At 50.7% G+C, this 22203-nt stretch overlaps 1 protein-coding gene and 2 long non-coding RNA genes across 6 annotated transcripts; 2 read left to right on the plus strand and 1 right to left on the minus strand.

Annotated features, from left to right (window-relative positions):
* Positions 1–4886: 4886 nt before the first annotated feature.
* On the minus strand, positions 4887–14502 carry PROC (protein C, inactivator of coagulation factors Va and VIIIa). The gene is made up of 9 exons (XM_041739802.1): positions 14442–14502; positions 13033–13227; positions 11654–11820; positions 10254–10278; positions 10038–10175; positions 9788–9922; positions 7700–7839; positions 6695–6812; positions 4887–5567 (listed from the first exon to the last, which is right to left on the minus strand). Exons 1-9 carry the CDS (start codon positions 14485–14487, stop codon positions 4990–4992), a joined length of 1542 nt encoding a protein of 513 aa, XP_041595736.1. The 5' UTR covers positions 14488–14502; the 3' UTR covers positions 4887–4989.
* On the plus strand, positions 13462–17403 carry LOC121482039. 2 transcript variants are annotated; one of them, XR_005985497.1, is made up of 3 exons: positions 13462–13584; positions 14210–14504; positions 17190–17403. It is a non-coding gene; the product is annotated as an uncharacterized LOC121482039 (long non-coding RNA). The 2 variants fall into 2 exon arrangements; XR_005985498.1 differs by having other exon boundaries at positions 14342–14504.
* Positions 17404–18971: 1568 nt separating this feature from the next.
* On the plus strand, positions 18972–21730 carry LOC121482038. 3 transcript variants are annotated; one of them, XR_005985496.1, is made up of 4 exons: positions 18972–19087; positions 19346–19487; positions 20136–20247; positions 21014–21730. It is a non-coding gene; the product is annotated as an uncharacterized LOC121482038 (long non-coding RNA). The 3 variants fall into 3 exon arrangements; XR_005985495.1 differs by having other exon boundaries at positions 18989–19087; positions 19253–19487; XR_005985494.1 differs by lacking the exon at positions 18972–19087 and having other exon boundaries at positions 19108–19487.
* The last annotated feature ends 473 nt before the right edge of the window (positions 21731–22203 follow it).

The raw sequence follows: 22203 nt of genomic DNA on the forward strand, positions 1-22203 counted from the left end.
TGTGTGTATACATACATACACATGTTTTTTCTCATTCATCGCCACTTGATGGACATTTGTGCTCTTTCCGTAGTTTGGTTATTGTTGGTAATGCTGCATGTACCCCTCATGCTACATGAGAGTGCATATATTCCTTCAAATCTGTAGTCTTGTATCCTTTGGGTAAATAGCTAGTACTGCAATTGCTGGATCTCAGGGTAGTTCTATTTTTAACTCTTTGAGGAACCTCCACACTGTTTTCCAGAGTGGCTGCACCAGTTTGCATTCCTACCAACAGTGTAAGTGAGTTCCTCTTTCTCTATGTCCTTGCCAACATCTATTGTTTCCTGTATTATTAATTTTAGCCATTAATTTTAGCCTTCACAGGTGTAAGGTGGTATCGCATTGTGGCTTTGATTTGTATTGCTCTGATGATAAGTGATGATGAGCATCTTTTCATGCCTCTGTTGACACTTGTATGTCTTCTTTGGAAAAATGTCCATACATGTCTTCTGCCAATTTTTAAACTGGATTATTTGTTTTTTGAGCGTTGAATTTGATAAATTCTTTATAGATTTTGGATACTAACCCTTTATCAGATATGTCATTTGCAAATATCTTTTCCCATTCTGTACGCTTCCTTTTAGTTTTTGTTGATTGTTTCTTTTTGCTGTGCAGAAGCTTTTTATCTTGATGGAGTCCCAATAGTTCATTTTTGCTTTTGTTTCTTTTGTGTCTGACAACATGTCTAGTAAGAAGTTGCTATGCTGAGGTCAAAGAGTTGTTGCCTGTGTTCTTCTTTGATGGCTTCCTATCTCATATTTAGGTCCTTCATTCATTTTGAATTTATTTTTGTGTATGGTATAAAAAAGTGGTCCAGTTTCATTCTTTTACATGTTGCTCTCCTGCTTTCCCAACACCATTTGTTGAAGAGACTGTCTTTTTTCTATTGAATATTCTTTCCTGCTTTGTCAAAGATTAGTTGACCATAGAGTTGAGGGTCCATTTCTGGGTTCTCTATTCTGTTCCATTGATCTGTGTGTCTGTTTTTGTGCCAGTACCACACTGTCTTGACAACTACAGCTTTGTAATATAGCTTTAAGTCTGGGATTGTGATGCCTTCAGCTATTCTTTTCTTTTTCAGGATTGCTTTGGTTATTCGGGGTCTTTTTGGTTCTATACAAGCTTTAGGATTATTTGTTCTAGCTCTGTGAAAAGTGCTGGTAGTATTTTGATAGGGATTGCATTGAATACGTAGATTGCTTTGGGTAGTATAGACATTTTAGTAAAGTTTGTTTTTCCAATCCATGTGCTTTTCCATTTCTTTGTGTCCTCTTCAATTTCTTTCATAAGTGTTCTCTAGTTTTCAGAGTTCAAATCTTTTATCTTTGGTTAGGTTTATTCCCACGTATCTTCTAGTTCTTGGTACAATGGTAAATGGGACCCACTCCTTGATTTCTCTTTTTGCTGCTTCATTATTGGTGAATACAAATGCAACAATGTATAGATTTCTGTACATTGATTTTATATCCTGTGACTTTGCTGAATTCATATATTAGTTCTAGCAATTTTTTGGTGGAGTTTGTTGGGTTTTCTTTTTTTTTTTTTTTTTTGGAGTTTGTTGGGTTTTCTACATGGAGTAACTTTTCTGTAAATAGTGAAAGTTTGACTTCCTTCTTGCTGATTTGGATGCCTTTCATTTCTTTTTGTTGTCTGATTGCTGAGGCTACTACTTCCAGTACTATGTAAAAAAGTTATGGTGAGGGACGCCTGGGTGGCTCAGCGGTTGGGTGTCTGCCTTTGGCTTGGGGCATGATCTCAGAGTCCTGGGATCAAGTCCTGCATCAGGCTTCCTGTGTGGAGCCTGTTTCTCCGTCTGCCTGTGTCTCTGCTTCTCTCTGTCATGAGTAAATATATAAAATCTAAAAAAAAAGTTATGGTGAGAGCAGCTCTCACTGTTTCCCCATTGAGGATGATATTAGTTATGGGCCTTTTGTATATGGCCTGTATGATGTTGAGGTATGTTCCATCTACCCCACTATGTTGAGGGTTTTTGTCAAGAATGGCTACTGCATTTTGTAGAATATGCTTCTGCATCTATTGAGAGGATCATATGGTATTTGTCCTGTCTTTAATTAATGTGGTGCATCACATTGATTGATTTGTGAATATTGAACCACCCCTGCAGCCAGGAATAAATCCCACTTGATCATGGTGAATAATTCTTTTAACGTACTGTTGGATTCAATTTGCTAGTATTTTTTTGAGAATTTTTGCATCCATGCTCATCAGGAAGTTTAGCCTATAATTCTTTTCAGTGAGGCCTTTGTCTGTTTTTGGAGTCAAGGTAATGCTGGACTTGTAGAAGGAGTTTGGAAATTTTCCTTCCATTTCTGTTTTTTGGAACAGTTCATGAAGAACAAGTATTAACTCTTTATTTTTAAAAAAGATTTTATTTATTTATTCATAAGAGACAGGCAGAGACACAGGCAGAGGGAGAAGTAGGCTCCATGCAGGGAGCCTGATGTGGGACTCTATTCTAGGGATCTGGGACCAAGCCCTGAGCTGAGCTCAAGGCAAACAGTCAAGTGCTAAGTCATCCAGGATTCCCAAATATTAACTCTTTAAAGGTCTGATAGAATTCTCCTGGGAAGCCATCTGGGCCTAAACTTTTTGTTGTGAAATTTTGATTACTGATTCAATTTCTTTGTTGGTTATGGCCTTATTCCTGTTTCAGATTTGGTAGTTTGTAGGTTTCTAGGAATTTATCCATTTCTTCCAGGTTGCTCAGTTTGTTGGCTATAATTTTTCATAATATTCTCTAGTACATACAAAAATATGTTTGTATTTTTGTGGTGTTGGTTGTGATCTGTCCTCTTTTATTTGTAATTTTATTTATTTGGGTCCTTTCTCTTTTCTTTTTGATAAGTCTGGTTAGGGGTTTATCAATTTTATTAATTTTTTCAAGAAACCAACTCTTAGTTTTATTGATGTGTTCTGTTTTTTTGTTTGTATATGATTTCAGCTCCAATCTATTATTTCCCTTCTTCTACTGGCTTTAGGCTTTATTTGCTGTTCCTTTTCTAACTCTTTTAGTGTAACATTAGGTTGTGTATTTGAGACTTTTCTTACTTCTTGAGTTAGGCCTGTATTGCAATGTTCTTCCCTCTTAGGACTGCCCTTGCTGTATCCCAAAGGTTTTGGACAGTCATGTTTTCATTTTTATCTGCTTCCATGTATTTTTTAATTTCTTCTTTAATTTCCTGGTTGACCCATTCATTCTTTAGTAGGATGTTCTTTAATTTGTGGTCTTTGTTCTTTAATTTGTTCTTTTAATTTGTGGTCTTTCCAAATTTTTTCTTGTGACTGACTTCAAGTTTCATAATGTTTTGGTTTGAAAAATATGCATGGTATGATCTAAGTCTTTTTGTATTTGTTGAAGGCTGTTTTGTGACCCAGTATGTGATCTACTGTGGAGAATGTTCAATGTGCACTTAAAAAGAATGTGTATTCTGCTGCTTTAGGATGAAATGTTCTGAATATACCTGTTAAGTCCATCTGGCCCATGTCAGTTCTCTCTTTTAATTGGTAAGTTTAACCTAGTTACATTTATCATTATTTCCATCTTATTCCATAGTTTCCATTAACTGTACTTTCTTCTTGTCTCATTTTAGAGTTTATGTCCATTTTGATTTACTTTTTGTATAAGTGTAAGACTTAGATTGGGTTTAATTTTTTGGTGGATGGATGCCCCACTGTACCAACTTCACGTGTTGAAAAGTCTCTCCTTCCTCCACTGAATTGCTTTTGCACCTTTGTAAAAAATCGGCTAGGCATAGTTGTGTGTTTAATTTAAATCTCAGTACTTCAATTTCTTGAGGGTGGTTGGAAGTGGTATTTTTAATTTTGATTTGCACATGTTCATTGTTATTATATAGGAACACAATGTATTTATGTCTGCTACTTAGATATTTTTATTCTCCTTATTTTCTGTTGGACAGATCAAGTTTTCTTGTGTTGGTTTAAAAGATGTATCTTTGTTCTTGTTTTGTTTGCCTGTAGGACCATTTCCAGAGACTTTAAGTATCTGTTTTTAAAAATAAAATCCCTTTATTTTACTGATGCCCAGAGAAGATAATGACTTGGCCAAGGCCACACAGTGTTAGATTACTTGTATGTAATTGTCTTGGCTTGTCTCACCTCTATCCCTTTTTATTTGGTACATCCTCACTTCTTTCTCTGTCTCATTCAGTTTTGCCTAGAAGGTTGGGTCAAGATAGAATCTTTTGCTTACTGCTGTTCATGATCGTGTGAAATGGTTCCTCAACAGCTTCCCCAACTACACTATGAGTTCGTTCTGAGCGGAAACAGTACCTTCTGAGTCTCTAGCTACTTCCCCCACTGGACTGATAATGGACTCCACATCCAGCAGGTGCTCAACACAGCTGCCCGCCAAGACCAGTGGAGAACAGACCAGGGGCACAGGGGTTTGGGAGTCAGATCTAGATTTGAATCCTGATTCCACCACATAAACCCTCCTGAACTTCAGTTTCCTCCTCTGTAATAGGAGTTCAAAACCACTATCTTGTTGGGTTTACTGTAAAGCTCTGGCTTCCAGATCTGTGTTTTGTGCAGGCTCCTTCCAGGGCCTTGGGAGAAGCTCTCACAGTTTTACGGTCAAATTTTTTTTTTCTTTTTCAGAAAGAGAGCCCCCTCCAAATGCTATCAGCCTCAGATCCCACCAGACTTGGACCTACTACTCTTTCCCACCCCACAGACTTGCTTTGGGTGTTAGATAAGATTGTGTTCATAATATGTGAGACATGCAGTAGATGCTCCACAAATGTTACTTCCCTCCAGAACAGTCCAGAAAAGGGATGCAACAACAGACAGAACTGTAGCTGGTATGCTTGTCACATGTCCTCTTTAATGTTTCAAATATTGCCATTCAGCAATACAGCCCCCCCTCCATGAGTGGCCTCTGGGGTTCAGACACAAGCCTGAGGGATGCTAGGGTACCTGGTTCTCGAGGGAGGCCTCCTCGCCTCTAATGTGGCTGTGGATCCAGTCAAGGTAGCGGCTGACTTTAGTGTAAATGCCATAATTGTGGAGGCGCCCACAGCCCTCGCCCCAGCTCACCAGGCCCACCAGGAACCAGGTGCCACGGAAGGACGTAACCATAGGCCCCCCACTGTCCCCCTCACAGGCATCCCGTGGGTCCCCAAGGATGCCCGCACACAGCATGTTCTCAGATATCATGTTGTACATGGCCTGGATGCACTCATTGTGCGGGGCCACAGGGATGTTGATAAAGTTGAGGACAAAGGTGCGGTTTCTTTTAGTCTCACTGCGGTAGCCCCAGCCAGTCACCACGGTCTCCTGGCCAACCTGGGTGAGCTCACGCTCTGCAAGGCCACTGTCTGGGAGGCAGATGGGCACGATGGTCTCCGAAAAGCTGGCAGGCTGGGCCAGGTGGAGCAGTGCGATGTCATTGTCTGTGGTGCTTTTGCTGTAGTTGGGGTGGATAAGGACCTCTTTGATGTCCACATCCATCTCCCCCTTTTCCCAGCGCCGCAGGTCGTACTCCCCTGCAGGGCAGAGGAGCAGTCAGAGTGGTTGGGGGCAGCCAGGAGTGGTCGTTGTGTATCCCAGGCACCGTAATCATGAGGGCCACGAGTCCGTGCCTCAGATCCCTGCCAGCGTAACCGCTGTGGTGTCAGTCCTCAAGGGGCAAAATGCTGGAATTCAGGACTCGCTCACTGATGGAGCAGTGAGGCCTGGCAAGCCAGCAGCAGTGGGCAGTCAGCAGGGAAGCCTGGGACATAGACTGGAGCCACAAAAGGGAATATGGAGCAACCACAGTAGAGAGATACGACTCTCCTGTGAGTGGTGCTGGCCTGAGGGTGAGGTAGGGACAAGCCACGATGGGGATGGGGCAAGAGCAGCAAGACCCAGAGAGGACCAACAGGACACAGGCTCTGCCAGGGAAGAAAGGTCTGGATTACACACAAGAGACAGCAAGGCTGTCTCCGGCAAGGTTGGTGGCTCCTGGAGGGGTGAGAGAAGAGGGGTGGGGGAGTTGGAAATCCTAAACTGAGTGCCACTGGAGGCAAATGGCCTTTGGTTGTGCTGGAGGTAATTGGGAGGAATATGAATTTGGTCATTTTCAATGTACCTTTTCCTTCTCTCCTGCGTCAACAGTGGGGAGCCCCTGCCAGAAACTGACAGAGTGGGGCTGGGCTTGTGGCCCTGGACCACTGCAGGGAGCAGCTGGGGGAAGCAGGGAAGATGCTTGGGCCTCTGTGGCCCAGCTCTGTTCTCATCAGTCTGCGTGAAGCCTGGCTCTGAGACCAGGCCATGTAGATGCCCTGTGGGTCTCTGCACCTAATGGTGCTGGAGCTCTGCACACACAGCCTGTGCCATGGGAGTGGGAGTGAAGACACAAGTGTGTCTGTGTGAGCCACCCCCACTGACTTTGCAAACATATGTGTGTAAGCACCTGGGCACCAGATTTGAAGAGAATCCCCTACCTGCCAAATACCAGGTGTCATTCTGCCTAAAATTCTACCACAGGAGTGGCTGGAGGGCACACACAAGCCTCTTCACCCCAGACACCTTCCATGGAGCTCAAGCACCCAAAACCGGGCTAGCCTGTCTGGTGCCACCCCTCCCTGAGGCCTCTGGTGGCCCCCTCCTGCCTGGCCCCAGCCCGCACCAAGCCTGACGATGAGCTTCTTAGAGTCCTCCATGCAGTGGGCCGCAGTCAGCACCCAGGAGGTGTGGATGAGCACTGCCCCGCAGGCCAGCTTCTTCTTTGAGTCCAGCAGGACCACCTGGAATGAGAGTGGGCAGTGACATCACAACAGTACCCCTGATACTCTAAGTCAGGGCCCGTGGTTTTCAGCATGTCCCCAGTATGGTCCTTAAGCCTGAGGCACTAGCTGCATTGGTGGATTTTCCTGGGTTCCCTGGTCACACAGGCATGGACTGATGGTCCTTCACTGGCATTTTCTATTTCTGCTTGTTTTACAGAGTTGGCCTGTTGCAGGGCATATCTGTGCCTCTGCTCATACTGTTGCTGTAGTCACCCTTAGCAGCACCCAGAGTGTTCTACTCACCCTTAGGGCTCAGGCCAGGATCAAATTCTCTAAGATGCCTTTGGAGCCTGAAGGCTACGTTGAGTATCCCCCTCAGGGTTGCATCAGCCCCTATCCTGCTGGCCATCCTTGTAGGTCCCACTGAGTGGTTGTGTTTAGAGGCCTGACCCTCCCAGGGTCTATGAGCCCCCCAGGGGATTGCCCTGCTTATTGATTTCTGTATCCCCCATTGCCTGGGATCAAATAAGTGTTAGTGTCCATGATGAGGCTGGAGAGGTACCTCAGGGTCAACCTTCCCCTCCCCACTTTTCTTAAGCAAAACATCTCTCCCATTAGGCCTCTGCCTAAAATGCCACATGCAACACATGATCTTTCCAGCTCTTTGTTAAAACTATTGCCTTCCTGCACATCTGCTCCATGCCCCTGTTCTCCGCCCACCCTGCCCCAGTCATGACTCCCACCAGGGACCTCCAGCTTTCCCGGCACAGCCCCTCCCCACCCCCCACCCCCACCCTAAGTGAAAGCAGCATTCCTTCTCTCCATTTGTGCATCCTGACCAGGAATTCCCAGTAGGGGCTCAGTGATTCCTGACCCAACAGCTCAACAGCTGCCTCTCCTCTCACCTGCCAGGGGCTCTCTCCCCTTCTGGTCACCTTCCCATTGACGAGCCTTGGATCTATTTGGTCAGTTTGGTTTGTGTCACGTTTCAAGTGCTTGCGTTTCTTCTCCATTTGCTTCCCTGGCCTCCCACAAGGGAACTTCACTGAAGATAGAGGGAAGCTAGTGAGTTCCTGCCAGGCACTATTCCCCAAGACTGCCCTCTCATCTTTGCCCACTTCCTGCCTGCAGGCTAGCTTGCTCCACCTGTAGGGTTAAAGGGGTATGTGATGCTCAGGCACCCAAGTCCAATAACCTGCAAATCTTCTCTGGTTAGTTGGTCAGTCAACAAACCATGCCACCTAATGGTAAGAGCCAGGCCAAGCAGCATCACTACCTCTCTGTGTGTTCTTGGACAGGTGGTTAACCTTCTCAGAGTTCAGTATACCCAGGACTGCTGAGAGTAATCCAACATAAGTAAAGTCTCATGCTGGGATGCCATCAAGCCCTTAACACATGTAAGAAATTATGGGAAGGAAGTGGTGGGCATTCCTGGAGAGCCCCCAAAGTAGCTCTGTGCATAGTTGTGAGGTCCTCTGTCAAGAGAGAGCACAGGACAGAGAACTGAGGGACGGGAGGGCTTCCAGCATGATGCGCCGTTTAGGTTTGATAATAGGAGCGGTGGGCACCCATCAGAAGGGGAAGTGCTTAGTGGTAGAGAACAGAGACAGATGACAGCCACAAAAATCCAGAAGCTGGACATGGTAACTGATGTGGCTGACTGAGAAAACAAAAACCTTAGCCAGTAATAGAGGATTCCAGCAGCAAACTGCTTTTATTAGAGAACCCCTCCAGAAGCCTCAGTATTTCTGAAGGACACAGGGTAGGTAGGACTAGACAGGAATGCTGAGTTTGGAAAGGAAACTGCTAGAGCCCTAGACCCCTGTCCCAGGTGCCCAGTGGCTTGATTCTCCTCTCAGCCCTGTAAAAGGCCACAGGTGTATTCTCTGCACAGGGTGAATTAGAGGCTGTGATCTGGGACCGCAGCCACAGGAAAGAGCAATGTGCGAGGCTGACCAGGGGGAGTCACACAGCCATCTGCAGACTGGGCAGACGCCAGGGGCCTGGAAGGCAGGCGGGGCCCACTCAAACATGAGCCTGGAAGATTCTTCTTAGGAAGTGGCCTAGAGACCCGAGGAACTGGGTGTAGGGGTTCTGCCAGTGACCTGGGCCACCCGATGGCCCCGCAGGAAAACCCACAGGCCAGCAGGTGCACAGGCATTTCCTTGTAGGTTCCTGTGAATCTCTAATTCAGAATAAAACGTTAGAGATTTCTTCCCAGTAAAAGAATTGGAATATAACGTTGTGGAAGAGCCCCTGAAAGAAGAACACGAAGTCAAAGGGGCGGAAAACAGAAGCAATAACAAACCTAGAAGAGCAACCCAGAGGAAAGAGATCTGAGTGACAGGAGAACCAGGACGGAACAGAGACACAGCAGGAAGGAGAGTATCAAAGAAATGACTAAGGAAATGTGCCCAGGCGGTGATATCCCACCTGAGAAGGGCCCAGCAAGGGCACTGTCCAGCGAGTGACAGAGAACCCCACACTGAGGAGCAACCTGCCGAAATTCATCATGAGAGCTGTAAAATTCTCACAATATCGATAAAATTTAAAATGTATATAGGAAGGAAAAAAGAAAGGGAGGCAGACTCTCCTGTCTCTGGTTCCTGTCTGTCCTGGGAGAAGCCAAAGGTGAGCGGGGAACTGGGATGCCAAGCGGGACAAGGTGTCTTCAGAACATAAGGCCATCGAGGTAGATGGAGGAAGAGGCTGGAGGCCTGGCCCACTACAGCTGCTCCGAGTTCGGGAGAGGAGCTACCTATGGGCTCATGCTCCTCCAGGACTGTCCCCGAGGTGAGCGGGGGCGCCTGGAGGGGGGCGGGCCAGCAGGGAAGTGGCCCAGGGGCGCCCTCCGGACTGAAAGGGGTATGTGATGCTCAGGCACCCAAGTCCAGTAACCTGCAAATCTTCTCTGGTTGGGCTGACTGCACCCCAGCGCCCTCCCGGGGAAGCTCCCGGCGCGCGTCGCGGCACCGGGACGGGGTGGGGCTCACCTGCGGGCCGGCAGTGCAGGTGGTCGTCCCCCAGCCTGTAGCCCGGGGCGCAGCTGCAGCGGCGCCCGCCCTCCTCCTCCAGGCAGTAGTGCGAGCAGCCGCCGTTGTCCCGCGAGCAGTTGCTGTGGCTCACCTCTGGGTGGATGCGGAGGGAGGAGGAGCAGGGGGCGGTGGCGCGGCGCCCCCCATCCCCGGCCCCCCCGCCCCCGGCCCCCCCATCCCCGGCCCGCCCGCCCCGCCGCCCTCTCACCGCGCTGGCAGAAGCGGCCCTCCCAGCCGCGGCCGCAGTCGCAGTGGAAGGCGCCGATGCCGTCGATGCAGGAGCCGCGTCCGCAGCAGGCGCTAGGGCACGCGTGGCCCGGGGGCAGGGCCGCGCACTGGTCCCCGTCTGCGGCACGGGGGGGCGCGTCACTGTGCGGCTCTGCGGCCCGGGGGGCTGGGGTCTAGGGCGCACTCACCCACTCACCGACGTACTTGGACCAGTAGGCCAGCTGCGGAGGGACAGAGACGGGGCCTGGGCCGTGCGCTCCTCTGCCCGGGCCCTGGGGGGCTCCCGAGCCTGCCCGGTGCGGCTGCACGGGGAGGGCTCCTGGACCAGAGGGCCCTGGCGCGGGAGGGTGGCCGCACCCCTTGTCCCCACGCGCACCCATGCACCCCTCCATCCCCACCCCCAAACACAGCTGGAAGCCCAAGGAACCCAAATCCCCCCCTGCCCCAGCAGCTCTGCCTCCTTGCAACCCCCATCACTCCTTTAGGCTTTCCTGGGCCTCTCCTGCATGTGGTCTTCCCCTAAGCCAGCGTCCTCAGAGTTGAGACCTCGTTGGTCAGATGCTGATCGCTGGTTCAGAACATCTGCTTGTCTCTCCAAGTCCCCGCCACTGCCGCTACTGATCTGGGACGCCACACCTGAGATCCACGGCTGGATGCCCACAGCATCAAGCCACCGTCGCAGTGGCTCTGCCCAGCTGGGCCTAGGAGACTTAAGCTAAGGTGCTCAGACTGTGGCTGCAGACAGTGTTTTGGGGTGTGTGTTGGAAGAGGCAGTGGGGATTGAGGCAAGGAGGTAGCAGCTGAAGGGGCAGACCAGAGCTGCCCCCTTAGCCTTGGAAGCACTAAGCGGGAAGGAAGGGCCTCCCCACAGACAGCTTAGCATGAAACCCCAGGTGGGAGCACAACTCCTGGCCTTAGTTGCTCAAGTAAGCCCCTGGGGATGCAGTGGCTCTGAGCCTTGTATCACAGAGCCACTTCCCTTCACAATCCACCCTTCCACCTCAGGGCTGCTACTACCAGGCTCCAGGAGTCAGAGAGGACCTGGACTCTTCCTTCTGATCCCCTGAGCAATCACATTTTGCCCTTTGAGAATTTGAACTGAGGCACAGAGGGAGTGTATGTAGACAGACATCAGGGAGTCTTGGGCCACACACACCCCGATCTGCAGGTGCATGGCTGGAAACAGAGAAGGGGCATTTTGGTCACAGAGAACAGGGGAGGCTGTAGTGGCCAGTTGTGGGCAGACGGCAGGCTGAACTTCTTCAGTGGGGTTTTTGGGAATCCCAGCCTAAGGATTCCCCAAACTCTCTATTCCTGGAGTTAATTGCAGAGTTCTTTTTTTTTTTTTTTTTTTTAAATTGCAGAGTTCTGTTCCTTGCAGTCACATGTGCCTGACCAAGACCATAGGGCCAGTGTCCTCTTCATTCCACTCACCCCCACACCACACACAGCAGGCTGAATGGAGAAGGGGTTGGTGCCCATTGCCTCCCCAGACTCCCAAGAGGGCCTCAGCACTGGGGCACCAGCTTGTTCCTCCAGACCCCTGCTGCCACCAGCCGGCCCCTGAGCCTGCACCCAGCCACTGGATGGCCTTACTGTGTCATCCACATTTTGGAAAATCTCCTTAGCCTCCTCAAAGTCACAGATCTCCTCCATGCACTCCCTCTCCAGGCTGCCTGCCCGGATCTCCTCTAGGAAGGAGTTGGCACGCTTGCGAATCCGCAGGACTTGGTGGGCGCTCTCGCTGCTAGAGAACACTGAGCCTGGTTTGGAGAGAGGGGAAGCTCACTTAGAGGGAGGGGTCACTCTGTGGTGAGCCCCCGGAGGTGTTCTTGTCTCAGGCCTGCAGGACTTAACCCAGCTCATCTGCTCTCTTCCTCCACACACAGTGGATAGCCAGCCTTGAAGGATGGGAGAGTTGGCCACTCAGAGTGCGCGTGCTGGATAGACAGCCTTCCCTTTGGACCCAGCCTGACCTCCATGGGACCTTGAGCCAGGGCCTTTGCCTCTCTAAACCTGTTTGTTCATCCAAACACAAGAATGAGATAATGGTGTCAAACAGCACCCAGTGACCCATGTTGGTGGTATGCTGTTGTTATTAGCAGGACCATCACCCCGTCTCATTACTCTCAGAGTACCCCTGTGCAACCCTCTGTTGACACCATCCCTCCTCCCTCCCCACCTCTACTTGACCTCCCTCCACTGCTGGGCAGACCTGCAGGACAGCAGACCTGTCTCTTGGGTTCTGAGAGGTGTCTGTTGGGCCCTGCTGAGGTGGAGAGACCAAGTCAGGGGCGTGCAAAGGCCAGGAAAGGAAGGCATCTGACCCAAGTCTGGTCATAGGAGCCAAGTGGATCACGGGTGGGAGTCGGTGGGCACCCCAGGCAGACAAGCAGCTCAAGAAGAGGCTCAAATGCCAGCAACAGAATGAGTGTGTGGTGGGGAGCTTCAGGAAGATGCCAGCAGCTCATTCCCCCTCAGGCCTGCTGCACACCCAGTTGGTTGGGGGGGAGGGGGGAGGGGGAGCTCAGGGAGGGATGGGGCAGGGCAGTCACTGTACACGTGCCTTGGAAGGGAGGCTGCCCTGTGGCAGCAGCTTGGGTGGTGGCCTCATGGGGCTTTCACAGCTGAAGGAGTGAGTAGGGGGAGGAGAAAGGCCCCGAGGACTCTGCAGCCCACTCCCAGACTGGAGGAAGGAGCTTCAGGACTTGCCCTCCAGGGGCTCCAAGCTTTTACCACAGTACTCTGCTGTCACAGGTACCACCACCCCCGCTACCCGCCTGCCCAGATGGGGGCAGCTGCTGGATGCCAAGAACTGGCCAGCAGGGGACTGTCAGGCGGTTCCTCCCCACGGTGCCTCTCATGTCACACTGAGGCTCAGAAGAGAGGCTGCAAGGTAGAGGGCCTTGCACAGGCTCCCGAGAAGGCTGCCCCAAGGCCCCACAGGTCCCAGCGAAGGAGGAGAGTGGCCTTACCAGGAGGAGCTGCTGTGCTGCAAGTTCCCCAGATGGTCAACAATAGCGAGAGGCTTGCGAGCTGCCACATTCTGGAGTTGCTGACACCTGTCTGAGGAGGACTTCTGAGCTTCCAGCAGCCCCACCAGCTCCTGTTCTGCCTGCTGCCTGGTCCCCAGATGGGAGCTGAACGTGAGGGCTGCGGCTGGGGGATCCCTGTTCGGTAGCCAGACAGTCACTGGCACCTTGGGGTCCTTGCCCGGGTAGGACTAGGGTCACAGCAGTTGCCCAGAGTTTGAGGGGTGAAGAGAAAAAGTGGAAAGGGCACAGAGTCCTAGGGAAGATCCAAGGGGCCTCAGTACAAAAGGGCCATGGCAAGTACCTACCTTGGCCCTGTTCTTTGTGCGGGTCAGGGGGCGGTGCCTTCACTGATCTAAGAGCCAGCCTAAGAGTCAGAACTAACATTTATTGGACATTCATGGTGTTTTTCAAGCAATTTGTGCATGGTGTAGAAGGCCAGCCACCAAGTCAGACTACTTGATGCAAATCCCAGCTCCAGGACAGCAACACGGGGTAAGATACCTAACTGTTCCATGCCTCAGTTTCCTGGTTAGAAAAATTCCATGTCTGCCCTATAGGGTTATTGTGAGTATTAAATGAGTTAATCCACAGAATGCTCTTAAGACAGGGCTTATACACACCAGATGCTCAGGAAATATTAGCTCTTATTATCTCAGTTAAAGCTCACAATGCCCATGAGGGAGGTATGGATGCCATCACCCCATTTCATAGAGGCCACATTGAAGCTTAGGGAGGGGAAGTGGCTTACTGAGAACCCACAATCAGGACATGACGGAACTAGGATCTGAGCCCAGGCCCATGTGGCTCCAGGCCTGGATCCTTATCCCCTGCCCCAAACTATTGGGTGCCCCACAGAGCCCCATCAGTAGCACTGCCGACAGGAAACTGAGGAGTGAGCCTTCCACTGCCTCCAAGCCTGGTGGATCAACCTGCTTGTCCCATCTGCAAACCGCCCCCCCCCATCTGACCTGACTTTCCATCTTCACTGACTCCCTTGGTGGCTGCTGCCGACTTTTGTTTAAATCAGACCCCCAGGTGTAGAGGTGGGGATCAGGTGGGGAGAATGGAGAGTCCTGGGCTCCAAGCTGGCCCTGACAACATCCCTGGGCCCTGGCAGTCCTCAGACGGCTTCCACTTGCCTCAAAGTCTGGGAAGAAGGTCCGTCGGACTGTGGCACCCAGGCCTGAGGAAGGCCAGCCGGCGCCCTGGCCTGGCTGGTGGCAGAGCCCTGAGTTCCCATTCGCCCAAGCCCTAGGCAGCCTCTGGAACCCTGGCTGGAGGACTCAACCTTCGCATCTGCTCATCCCTCCTCCATCCTCCTCACCAAACCTGCCACGAAGTGGACTTACTGGGGTGGGCCGGGAAGAAACTGCTCGGTTGCTGTCCCACCGCCATGACAGCCTGGACTTTGAGTGAGTTAATCCCTAACCTCAAATATTTGCTTGGCCCTCAGTGCTGAGGCCTCCCCCTCCACAGATAAACAAACAGGCTCCTAGCTCAGGACGGCCCTGTTTGCCCAAAGCCCACCTTTGTCCACCAGTTGGTGCCATCCAGGAGGGAGGGAGGTGAGGGATGGGCAGTGTCAAACTGTCTACAAGCGCAGTCTCGTTTTGACCTCAAAGTGGCTGGCTGAAGGAGGAACATTGTGTCTATGTTGCAGATGGGGACATTTTTACTCAGAGACATTGTAGTTTTCCCCAGATTAGCACAACTGGTAATGATTCCATATTTCACCAAATCTGGGGCGCCATTAATTATAAGATGTACCCATTTTATGGGGCAGTATAATAGAAACACTGTCAATTGCACAGGGACGCTCCATCCCAATTTCCAATTCCTGTGATGAAAAGAGACACGTCTAAGGGTCCCAGCCGTGTGAATGCCTGGCCGTTCAGCTAGGCCCTCCGCTCCAACGGCTCCTGTAACTGCCCCAACACAATGGCACACAGCCACTCTTACCATCTCTACTTTGCAGATGAGGATGCTCAGAAATCTGTTATTAGTTGCCCAAATTCACCAAGCTGCTAAGTGACAGGCTTCCTGGCACCTCTTGGCCACCTTTGTAAACAAGTGAGAAAAGCAAACTGGGTTCTGGAAAGGCTCCTGTCAGTCTGTGCCTGGGATGCTGGGAAAGAGAAGAGCAGAAGTACAAGGTCCAGTCCTTAAGTCTGTCGACATCTATTAGGCATCTTGCTTCCCCTGTACGCACTGTGTGGGGTCATCATCCATTTCCTGCTACTACTCCTGCTCCCCTAAAGGGCTGACCACACCCCTCAAGGCCAGAACCCCTGCAGGGTCATGTACCCTGCCCCTTTGGCCTCTAGGCCTGCCCAGGGAAGTCACCTGACCCAGGAGCCAATCAGATTCTCTACCCCAACCCCCAGGAGTAGAGCTTTAGAGCCCTCAGTCTACTGCGAGCACTGGATGGGGAGACACACACTGAACCTGAACATGGATCATGTACTCTGCCTGAGGCACCCACATCCAAGCCAGCTCAGATGCCCAAAGCACTGGCATCTAGAAGAGCCAGGGCAACTGCAGTTGGAGAAGTGACCAGTGCTGGGGGCCTTGAAGGCTGCCCAGAGGAGGATGGGAGGATTCCTCTTGCAGAGCTCCTCATGCTTATTGGCCTGCTGGGGCACTGCAGTAGGGGGTGCCTGCATCGTGGCCTCCTCGTAGCTGGCAGTGCAGGGAACCCCGAAGCAAGGAGGGTCCCCCCCCAGCCATTCCCCAACTTTGTGCTGGCTGAAAGGCTGCCCTCACCTAGAGAGTGCTGCCAGGAATCCAGGTGTCTGCCCACTGGCAACAGGTTTCCAGCAGGGGCCACTGTTCTGGTCCTCAGGAAGGGTCCTGGCTGCTGTTGCAAGGGGCAGCCTCACCTGACTTGGTGGCCACTTGGTGGCTGATTTGCCTTGTCTGACACTGGGGTTTTCCTTCCTACATGTGAGTCATCCTGTTGGGCCTAAATTCAGTCAGGCCAACTCTTGAAGCCGGAGCAGGAATTGGGTACCACAGCCAGCTGTGATTCAGAGAGAGGAAGGACATCTGTGTGCAGGGAATTTACTCATTTGTGAGGATGTGGGCAGAGGAGTAAGAAGCAAAGGTATAGGGGTGGGGGTGGGGGAAGAGGAGTTGGAGCCGGGAGTAGAAAGAAAGCCAGACCTCCGAGATGGCATCGCCCAGTGGGGCATTCAAAGATCTCATCTGTGGTGCCAGGCTAACAAGGGTTTAAACAACTTGGGTCCTTCCATTAGCCTCAGTTTCCACATCTGTAAAATGAGGCCAATAATAGTATGCACATCAGGCAGTTGTTATGACAATTAAATTCAATATTTTCTACAAGGTAGACAGAGACTTAGGTGATCAGTCAACAGCAGTGTCCTCTCTTGGCTCCCCAAGTATCCTGGAGAGAAAGCAAGGTGCCACATGAAGCTTTGTGAGGATCAGGGCCCGGGGGAAAATAGGTGCTCCCTCTCATAAATGCCTGTGAAGGCACGGGGGGGGGGGGGGGGCAGGAGAGGGAGAGGAAGGGCCAGCTGCTGTCTACGCTTGGAGCATCAGGGACCCCTGAGCCCCCTGGGGCTGGGTTGTGCTCTTATCCAGCACTGACCCCAAATCTCATCGTAGGTGGCAGATCCCAACTTGAGCTACCTTTCCTGACCAGGGTGGTGGTAGGGAAGGCTCCCAGGACTGTGGCTGGCGCTCACCCCAGGCCCACTCCCTGGTGTCTTGTCCCTTCTCTCTGGTGGGGAAGCCCTGGGGATGGTCAGCAGGCTCAGCCCAGGGATGGCAGGAAAGAGAGAAACCAGAAGCCCCCTGGGAAGGAGCAGAGGTGGATGGATATATATATAGTCTGATGTCAACAGCACAATGACATATTGACTTAAAAAAAAAAATCAGGTTTGAGGAATAATGTACATATGTACATTTATTACAATAAAATTTGATTTTTAAATGTTCTGACAAACGCATGTAATAGTGTCACCACCACCACCACAATTATGATTTATGGGACATTCCTGTCACCTTCCAAAGGTCCCCTGTGCTCCACCGCCAGCCCCAGCAACCACTGATCTGGTTTCTGTTACTTTTTCTAGAATGGCATATAAATGGAATCCTACAGTAAGCAGCCTTTTAGGACTGGCTTCTCTCACTTAACATACAGCTTTTGAGATCCTTCCATGTGGATGTGCAGATCAGTAATTTCTATAGCTGAGTAGTTTCCATTATATGGCTGTACCACAATTGGTTACCCATTCACCACTTCTTGGCTATTTTTAAATAAAGCTTCTGGAACATTCATGTACAGGTCTTTGTGTGGATATGTTTTCATTTCTCTTGGGCAAGTCACTAGGATTGGGATTGCTGAGTCATGTGGTAAGTACATTTACTTTTATTAAAGAACAGAGACAAGCTATTATAGGAGGTGGCTGTACCATTTTGCATTTCCACTAGCAAAATATGACTGTTCCAGGTGTTCTGCTTCCTCCCCAGCACTTGTGTGGTCAGGTTTTTTATTTTTTTTTTTTATTTTTTTTTTATTTTGTTATTTTTAACTATTCTAATAGGTATGTGGCAGTATCTCATTTCATTTCCCCAATCACTGATGATATTAGGCATCTTCTCATGTGCCAATTTGCCATTCATGTATCCTCTTTGGTGATGTGTCTGTTTTAATATTTGGCCTATTTTTAAAAATTGAGTTTTGAGGATTTTTATATATTCTGGCAGTAAGTCCTTTGTCATGTAAGTATTCTGCAAAAATTCTCTCTCAGACTTTGGTTTGTCTTTTATTAACAGTTTCTTTTGATGAGCAAATGTTTTTAATTTTGATAAAGTCCATTTTCAGTTTTCTTTGGTTAGCCTTTTTGGGTCTACCTAAGAAATCTGCCTTATCCAAGGTCACAAAGATTTTCTTTTTTTTTTAATTTTTTTATTTTATTTTTTTAATTTTTATTTATTTATGATAGTCATAGAGAGAGAGAGAGAGAGGCAGAGACACAGGCAGAGGTAGAAGCAGGCTCCATGCACCGGGAGCCCGACGTGGGATTCGATCCCGGGTCTCCAGGATCGCGCCCGGGGCCAAAGGCAGGCGCCAAACCGCTGCGCCACCCAGGGATCCCGTTTTTCATATTTTAATGATATTTATAGTTCTAATGTATACAATTTCAAATAAATTTTTTTCATATTTCTAGGTTAAAGTAACACATACACACGTAGGTGTATAATTATTCTTGACATACTGTCATGGGCTTGGGGGGTTCCCGGGCTGGGCTGCTAAAGCTGGTCGCGTGAGTCCTTTCCCTCCCGCTCGTCTCCATTTCCGCGCCCACGAGGGCCGGGCCGCTCTCCTCTAGGGGCGCCCGGTCCAGTGATGGGGCCGGACCCCGAACAGGCCGGCAGGGCGCAGCGCCGGGGGGGCAGGTTCCCGGAGGAGGCTGGGGAGGCCGGGCCCGGGGTGCGCTCGGGGCGCGCTCGGGGCGCGGGGCGAGGGCTCGGGCGGGGGGCGGGGCTCAGGGCTCGGGGGCGGGGGGCGGGTCGGGGCGCAGGGCGAGGGCTCGGGGAGCGCGGGGCGGGGCTCGGGGGCGGGGCGGGGGCGGGGCTCAGGGCTCGGGGGCGGGGGGCGGGGCGGGGCGCAGGGCGAGGGCACGGCGAGCGCGGGGCGCGAGGGGCGGGGCTCAGGGCTCGGGGGCGGGGCGGGGGCGGGGCTCAGGGCTCGGGGGCGGGGCTCGGGGCGCAGGGCGGGGCGCAGGGCGAGGGCTCGGGGAGCGCGGGGCGGGGCTCAGGGCTCGGGGGCGGGGCTGGGGCGGGGCTAAGGGCTCGGGGGCGGGGCGGGGCGCGGCACTGCCCGGGGCCCTCCCTCCGGCCTCGCCTCCCGCCGCCGCGCGCCGCGTCCTCCTCCGGGCGCTCCCCCGCCCCCGCCCTCCCCGCCCTCCCCTCCCCCCCACCCCCTCCCCGGCGTCTGCCCGCTGCGCGCCTCCCGCTGAGTCAGCCGGTGAGTCAGCGCCGCCCGCCGCGTCTGGGGCGGGTTGGGGGAGCGCGCGGGGGCGGGGGCGGGGCGGGGGCGGGGCGGGGGGAGGGGGAGGGGCGGAAGGGCAAGGCCCGCAGGGGGGTTCCCGGTCTCCGGCCTGATGTGGCCTGCTCCATGATTTCTGTTTAGCTCAGGAGCCGAGAACGGTTTTTACATTTTGTGACTGTTGAAAACTACGAAGAGATCATTTTGTAACGAAATCTTGTAAAACTCTGACCTCAGCGTCCATGAAGCATCCCTGGAAGGCTCGTTCTGTCTCCACGGCCGCTGTGCGGAACACCAGAGTTGAGCAATGATGAGGGACCGTGTGGCCCCCAAGGCCTGAAGCGTGAACCGTCCGAACCTGTGCAGGTTGCGGCCCACGGTGGGGCTGGTGCTCAGGCCCTGCCTCTTAAGCAGGCAGCTCTGCCTTTGCAGATCTTGCGCCGGGGAGGGTGGTGGGCCTCCATCCTATGGGGCTTCCCCCCTGGGGAGCCATTCCAGCCCCCCTAGGCCTTACCCCAGGTTTGCCAACCAGCGGGAGAGCCGCCCTTACCTGCGCTGCAGGCCACCCGCTGTGGGGCAGCCAAGTGGTTGTTGCTCCCCGTTACCCATTAACCAGCTAGTTGGAACACACAGTACCAAGGAAGTCAGGCTGCACATTTATTGCCTTGTTGCTCCCGGGAACGTGACAGGCCCCATGATCTGCAGCCCTGGAAAAGCCATCTTGGTGATCCAGGTTCTGGCCTTATGCCAGTTGTTGTTCAGGGCAGGGTTTTTGAAACTTTTTTTTTTTTTTTTAACCTCAACCCTCAGTAAGAAATATATTTTACATTGCAGCCAAGTTTCACAAAACTATCTGCTCCATTACAGTTGATGTACTCTTGCCATTGTCTGTTCCTTTTCTGTTTTTTTAAAAATGATGATCATGAAACACAAAATTGACTTTCTCAACTACTGATAGGTTGCAACCTATTGCAATATGGAAAATGTGTTTGATGGCACCAAGACATGTCTGTCTATTCTCTTTCAGTACAAAGCACAGCAGAAAAGGGCCTCCTTCACCTGTTGGCAGAGACTTCCTAGTTCTCAATCTTCATGACTCCCCTTGCCGCCCTTGACCTAAGACAGAACCCTCAACCTCCGTAAGCAAGAAATCCACATACCTGTTTGCTTATATGCAATGTGCATTGAATCCTGGTAACTGTGATTACCTGGAGTAAGGGAGGACGAGAGGAATTGGGGATAGGAAGAGGACTTGCTCTTCACTCAAGTGCTGTTTGAATTCTGTCACATACATATTACTTTACATTTTTTATTTAAAAACATTTCAAGCCTACAGAAGGGTGTTAGGAACACCTGTAAGTGTCCTGTACCCACCAACAAGTTCACGCACTCTACCTCCCTCCCACTCCATTCTCCTCACCCCCACCCTGCAGACCTCCTCAACCACCCCCAGGAGTGAAGGAGACCTCAGAATGCTTCACATTGTCAGCAGTGGGCAGTGCTAACAACTGATAGGTCAGAAGGCCAGTTGAAAGTTGGTTGCCATCCCATAGACTGTTGACCAGCATGCGGACTTTTTATTTTGCAAATTTAGACTTACAAAAAAGTTGCCAGGATAGCACCCTCTGCTCAGATTCCCCTAATGTTAACCACAGTAGAAGGACCAAAGCCAGGAGATTAACAATGACACAACACTGTTCACTCATCTACTAACTTTATTTGAATTTTGCCAAATGTCCCACTAGCATCCTTTTCTGGTCCAGGACCCCGTTCAAACCCCACGCGGCATCTAGTTGTCCTGTTCCCTTCCACTCCTACCTGGGACAATCCTCCATCTCTCCTTTCAGTGCAACGCTTTGGCCAGTTCTTTTGTAGGACAGATCTCACTGTTTTTCTCCTTACTAGATTGAAGTCGTCATGCATTTTTGGCAAGAATACCACAGAAGTGATGTGCTCTTCTCAGGATACGGTATCAGGCGGTGTTGGTGTGGCTAGTACCGGTCATAATGATTTTGATCACTTGGTAAAAGTGGTGGTGTCTCCCTGAGGTTTCTCTGCTATAAAGTCACTGTTTTCCTTTGTAATTAATAAATATTCTGTGGGGAGATGCTTTGTGACTATATAAATATCCTATCCCCTTCATACTTTTTCCCACTAATTTAGTATCCCTTGAGGATTCTTGTTTGCAACAGTTACTGCCGTAGCTTTTACCAAATAGTGATTTTTCTATTTCCACTGTTCTTTCTCCATTAATGGGAATTCTGCTGTAAAAAGAAATTGTCTCTTTCCCCCATTTATGTACCTCAGTCCATTATTTTTCTATCGTTATGGATGTTCTCTTAGATATTACTATTATTTTGTGCTCATATGATACCAGAGTTGGCTATTGAGAGCTCGTCTGAGGTAGCCCCTGTGCTCTTTGACACACCACCATCATTCCTGGAGCACTTCCTTACTGTCTGGCACAAGATGTTCCAGGCCCATCTGGTAATTTTCCTCCCAGCCCAGGAGTCAACAGTTTCTCTATGAGCCCTGGTTTGTTTTCGTGGAGAATGGTATTTAGAAAGTAGGGTCTAGGCACCAATCAGATTTAACTTGGTTAAATGAGAATGCCAAACTGGACTGGCCTTCAGAAGAGCTTGGGAAGGAGAGAGGCAAACTGTGTAGGGCAGAGAGGGGAGGTGAGAAGCCAAGACACAAACAGACACTGAGGTTGAGAGAGAGTGCAGAGCAGCATGAGCCAAGGGAGGGAGGGCAGCGTGACTGTTCAGTCCTTGGCCGGGAGTACCCTTGGGAAGCATGGCCTCCATGCAAATATAAGGAAGGATTCAGAAAAAAACCATCAGCAAAACAAGAAAAGAAAACCTATGGAATGGGAGAAGATAGTTGCAAATGACAAAGGATTGATATTCAAAGTATATGATGAACTTCTATAACTCAACACCAAAAAACCCCAAATAATCTGATTTAAAATGTACAGAGGACTTGAGCAGATACTTCTCCAGAGAAAAAATACAGATGACCAACATCACTGATCATCAGGGAAATGTAAATTAAAACCACAATGAGCTATCACTTCACACCTGTCAGAATGG

Source organism: Vulpes lagopus, chromosome 24, assembly GCF_018345385.1.
Source record: "Vulpes lagopus strain Blue_001 chromosome 24, ASM1834538v1, whole genome shotgun sequence".
NCBI lineage: Eukaryota > Metazoa > Chordata > Mammalia > Carnivora > Canidae > Vulpes > Vulpes lagopus.

Excerpts from the sequence above, each read along its gene's own strand:
- PROC (XM_041739802.1), bottom strand. The coding sequence starts at position 14,487 with ATGGCGGTGGGACAGCAACCGAGCAGTTTCTTCCCGGCCCACCCCA. Across the intron at positions 10,279-11,653 it reads TCCAAAATGTGGATGACACA|CTGGCCTACTGGTCCAAGTA; the intron begins GTAAGGCCATCC and ends GTCCCTCCGCAG. Across the intron at positions 10,176-10,253 it reads CTACTGGTCCAAGTACGTCG|ACGGGGACCAGTGCGCGGCC; the intron begins GTGAGTGGGTGA and ends CCCGTGCCGCAG.